Source organism: Lipotes vexillifer, unplaced genomic scaffold (assembly GCF_000442215.2).
Source record: "Lipotes vexillifer unplaced genomic scaffold, Lipotes_vexillifer_v1.1 scaffold1017, whole genome shotgun sequence".
NCBI lineage: Eukaryota > Metazoa > Chordata > Mammalia > Artiodactyla > Lipotidae > Lipotes > Lipotes vexillifer.
Window position 1 is genome coordinate 451,184 of NW_006772141.1, and position 5,358 is coordinate 456,541.

Genomic DNA, 5,358 nt, shown 5'->3' on the forward strand with positions numbered 1-5,358 from the left:
ACTCTGCTGAAATTCTCCCTTCCTGAGCTGTGGTCTAGAATGTGCCTTCAGTCAGAAAGCTCAGTCTATTGTAGGGCTTATCTCATTTCTTTCCCCTCTCTCAGGGATCACAGTCCTGCAATACCGGTTGTCAGTGTCTGAAAACAGTTTACTATCTATCTATCTTCATATATTTATAAATCTTCTAGTAATTTCCAAAAGCACATTTCAGATTTTGCTTAGAGATGGCATACATCATGTCTACAAAGCTAGACAAATAGCCAAGCCCAAAGTCAATAAGCTTTCCTAAACTCTCTCTATAGGAAAGCATTAACAAGAATGGGGAGAGAATGAATAATTATGATCAAGTAAGACAATCTACCACAGAGAGGTATAAAAAAAAATCCTGGCACTCTGTTATCTGAGTATGTCACAAATAGAAAGATGTTAATAACAATGGCAATGATGATTATGATGCTAGTAAGTGTTCAGTAAATGTTAACTATGTGCCTGGGTGCTATTCTAGTTAAATTACATGTGTTAATTCTCTTAAGACTCACAATAACCCCATGAAATAGTTATAATAATTTTTACCATTTTATAGATAAGGAAATTTAAATTTATAGAAGTTAAATTTCTTTTCTTTAATTTTATTTTTTTTATACAGCAGGTTCTTATTAATTATCTATCTTATACATATTAATGTATATATGTCAATCCCAATCTCCCAATTCATCCCATACCACCACCCCCCGCCACCTTCCCCGCTTGGTGTCCATACGTTTGTTCTCTACATCTGTGTCTCTATTTCTGCCCTGCAAACCAGTTCATCTGTACCATTTTTCTAGGTTCCACATATATACGTTAATATACGATATTTGTTTTTCTTTTTAGAAGTTAAATTTCTCGTCCAAGGTAAGTTGTAACATCAGATGTGAAACTTAAGTAGTCTGGCCAAACTCTGGTTAATATAGTATACTGTATTCTGTCTTTGCATATTAAAGGTTCTGAGTAATTTTGCAGTGAAGAAATCTGTTTATTAAACCTAGTATTTCAATTTCATTTTGGATATTGGAACACTATTCAGAATTAGGAGGATATCTATTACCAATCCATTGGCCAATATTCCATGGAATGCTTGTGCTATAAGATCCTGGTGGGTAAAAACAATGTCCTATTTGACTCTATAGTTTGGAGTTAAGAGCACTAACTTCAGTGTCAGACAGATGTCATTTTCTCCCAATTCTTCCTATTTCTTAGTGGTGTTCTTAAGCTCCTAAGCCTCAGTTTCTTCATAAGGTAGGAATGAGTTTCTACCTCATACTTGTGAGGACAGTTAAATGAGACAATGAACATAAAGCATTTAGCACAATATTTGGAAAATGGTAGGAGCCAAGTAATGTTAGATTTTTTACTGTTGTTATTCTTGTTATTATTACTGTTGTTGTTGTTCACATCTAGGTCACATAACTATTTCAATAAATGTTGAATTAATGTATTAGCTTTCAGTTACATTATTTAACATTTTTACCTTATCTATAGTTTTCAATTTGTTTCAAATTTATAGAAAGTATACAGCATGAGTATGTTTGATAACATATCTTCTGGTAAACTTTTAATACTTACATTTGCTATATGGTTATAAGAGAGATTGAAACGTTGTCTCTTTTTGAATTTTAGAGACCTATTACTACATTCCTCCATTAGTTGGTGTCTTTTTCTTGGCTCTGACTCCTATCTGGATTATAATAGCTGCCAAACATCCAGCCACAAGGACGGTTCTCCACTCAGGCTGGGAGCCTGTGATAACAGCTATGGTTATAAGTAGGTTAGTATTAAAGTGTGTGTTTGTGTGTGCATGTGGGGGGCAGTTATTCTATCTGCATGTATCTATGCATATATTAAAACAAACCAATTGCCTGTTTTTATTTATTAGGTCAATCATTTTATACAGTCAGTTCTTTATTATCCCAAGTAATAGGGATATAGTGACAAGAGTTATTGAAATCAGTGGATGTATGGAACCTCATTTGCTACCAGTTTCAAACTTCTCCCCAACCAAATCCTTACCAGATTGATGATTAAAATTTAGTGGTGTTTGTCTTTGTCTGTGTGAGTTTTAACCTGACAAGGACATTACTTATTTTGAACAGTAAGTGCTCAGATAAGTATCAGAAAACCTTAGAAATGTACCTATCATTTGACTACGCCACTTCTAGGACTGCGACAGGACTTAAAGATATAATTATGGATCTATGCAAGTGATTAAGTTGTAAGGATCTTCATCACAGTGGAATTTTTAATAACAAAAAAGAGAGAGAACACCTTAGGTGTCTAGCAATCAGATATTGATTGAATAAATTGTGGCATAGTCACAAAATGGAATATTAGTCAGCCATCAAGAGTAGCATTGTAACATTCCTTTGATGTGGAAAGGTGTTCGTTATACATTTGGTGAAAGGAGAAAGCTAGAAAAGAACATGAATTTCCTATTAAAGATGGTAGATTGACACGTTTATCTTCTTCCTTATTGAAGCTATTAAATGACAGTAAAAGAATAAAAAAGCTATACAACCACAAAAACAGAAGGGGAGCAGAGAGGACAGTAGGTGAAAGATTTACCAAAATCAGTAAGATAGGAATCAGTTCTATGGTTGTTAACTGAACTATCAGAATGAAAAAAGCTAAAACCTAACTGCCTGCAGGACAAGGGGACACCAATAAGAAGCAAACTGAACTGAGCCTCAGAAACCCCAAAAGGTGGAGGATTTAGAGGCACTAAGAACTTCTGAAAGCTGAAATGAAGGGGATTGGTTGAAAGTTAAAGTAAGAAGCAATTAGAACCTCAAAGCCCTTTGCTAGCTTGACCACCCAGGTGACTGCCCCCTTCCATTCTATAGAAGACAAGAATTAACCCTGGAGAGGGTAAATCATAGAGCCTCTAGATTTAGAATCACCTGCACCAGTGAGGCTGTGGATTAAACACTGATAAAAAACAAGAATTAAGGAAAAGTCTACATGCTGAACAATGAAAACCAGATCCCACTTCCTTTTCTTTTCTCATAGAATGCTGGCACTCTGGCTTTTACCCCCAGGCAAAAAATTAGTTAATTCCTTTCTGGGGAAACTCATCAGCTCAAAAGAAAAACCTGCAAAAACTGACCCTGTGGATCCTTTAGTGAAAGAGCTACATGCCCATCTGATCATTCTTCAGTGAGGCCCGCCTGCTGACAAGTTCTGCCCTTGTGCACAGAGAGCTCCAGATATGCTTTGCAGTATCCCTTAAGGAGGAGCAGACAGTAAACAGTCGCCAGACATTTGGTTAAGGCTTTTAACATGACAGAGACAAAAAAAAAAAAAAGTTCCTCAAAAGTTGCAGGCATAGTTGAAAAGTCTCCAAAAACGATCACCAGTATCCTCAGAGAAATTAGAGAAGTTATGGCATCTATAATGTAAGAACAGAATTTTCTAATAAGGAGGATTTGAAAAATTGGAAGAGCTCTTGGGAATTTAAAAATGTATAAATAGTAGAAACAAAAAGAATCAGAAGGAAAATCTTGAGGGTAGAGTTGAGGAACTATCCTGGAAAGTAGACCAGAAAGCAAAGAGGTGGACAATTGGAGCAAACAATAAGGAGAGGAAATTATCAAAGAAATAATACAAGAAAATTCCCCAGAATTGAAGAACATGGGCTTCCAGATTTAAAAGGCCCCCTGAGTACCTCGCACAATGAGTAGGAGGGACCCCAAGCAAAGCACATTATCATAAATCCCAAAAGCTTCCAGAGAGAAAAGTCCAGTTGCATATAAGGGATTGGGAATTGGAATGATGTCCAGCTGCAATACCAAGTGATTCCCTCAAAATTCTGAGGGAAAATTGTTTTGAATATAAAACGTGCTCACTGTATCAAGCAAACATAAGGGTAGACTCAAGAAGCTTTCAGACATGCAGGATCTCAAAAAATTTATTTCCCATATACCCTCTCATATAAAAGCTGAGAGAAGATGTCTATCAAAATGAGGAGATAATCAAGAAATGAGATGACACGGGAATGAGGAAACCTGTGACAGCATGTGGTTCATTTTTCTATGATGTAGATTGTGTTTTCCTGGAGGATTTGGTCAACAGGATCCCATGAAATGTTGGGACCTGGTCATAGTACATAAACCAAGACCCGTCATGGGGAGGTGAAGGGAAGGTACAGAATGACAGCTGAGCATCAGACCTATAGAGCAACTGTCCAGGTTGGCAAGACAGTGACCTTAAGAAGGAATGTCTCTAAGGAAAAAAAAAGGGGAACTGATTGGTTACCTGATGAGTATGTATTCAGAGGCCATTCATTAACTTTGTTCCAAATTTGATTCTGAATTAGTAATAAGTACCTAAAAAAATTAAGAAAAATATGAAACAAGGCAAAACAGTACAAATGGGGAGATCTCAACACACTTTGTGGCCCAGTTGTGAATAATGATTTCACTGTTAAAATAAAGTAAAACCTAAGTATTTCACCAAAAATTATAATATAACCAGATTGGCAGGATAGAGGAAGGAAGGGAATTGTGAAGGGACTAAAGTGGGTAGGGAAGGGTAAGAGAGACTAAATGCTCACCTGCCATAGTGGGCGTCATTAGGTAAATGTCTAAAATTAAAAATCAAGAAATAGTATAAACATGCTGTTTAGAAATAGAGGATTAAATGCCAGAAGAAACAGTTAAAGAAGTTAAAAAGAATTGCTAGTGGAGAGCAGGATGTGTTGTTAGGGCTAGGGGCTATTTTATAAGCTTTGTGGTACTTTTGCCTTTTAAATGATGCACATATGTTTGTTTGATAAAAATCAAATTTAATACAAGTGAAGAAAACTACTTTTACAATTTGAGTTTTTATTTTTAAAAATATACACGTTTTGGACTTCCCTCGTGGCTCAATGGTTAAGAATCCGCCTGCCAATGCAGGGGACACAAGTTCAAGCCCTGGTCTGGGAAGATCCCACGTGCCACGGAGCAACTAAGCCCGTGCGCCACAACTACTGAGCCTGCACTCTAGAGCCCGCGAGCCACAACTACTGAGCCCCTGTGCCACAACTACTGAAGCTCGTGAACCTGGAGCCCGTGCTCCACAGCAAGAGAAGCCACCACATTGAGAAGCCTGCACACTGCAACGAAGAGTAGCCTCCGCTCACCTCAACTAGAGAAAGCCCGCGTGCAGCAACAAAGACCCAACACAGCCAAAAATAAATAAATTTATTAAAAAATATATATATATATATATACATGTTTAAAAATGTCTGGGAGGCTATATATCAACATGGTAACAGTATAACCCTGAATGATGTAACTATGGTTGATTTTTTTTTTTTTTTTTTTTTTTTTTTTTGGGGTT

General features: G+C 36.7%; 1 protein-coding gene across 1 annotated transcript in view; it reads left to right on the plus strand.

Moving 5' to 3' along the window:
* The window catches only part of SLC41A2 (solute carrier family 41 member 2), a 117,294-nt gene that overhangs the window by 58,070 nt on the left and 53,866 nt on the right, over window positions 1–5,358 (plus strand). Inside the window, exon 7 of the mRNA XM_007447310.1 lies at window positions 1,660–1,807. Coding sequence (XP_007447372.1) covers window positions 1,660–1,807 — 148 coding nt within the window. The remainder of the gene's footprint in view (window positions 1–1,659; window positions 1,808–5,358) is intronic.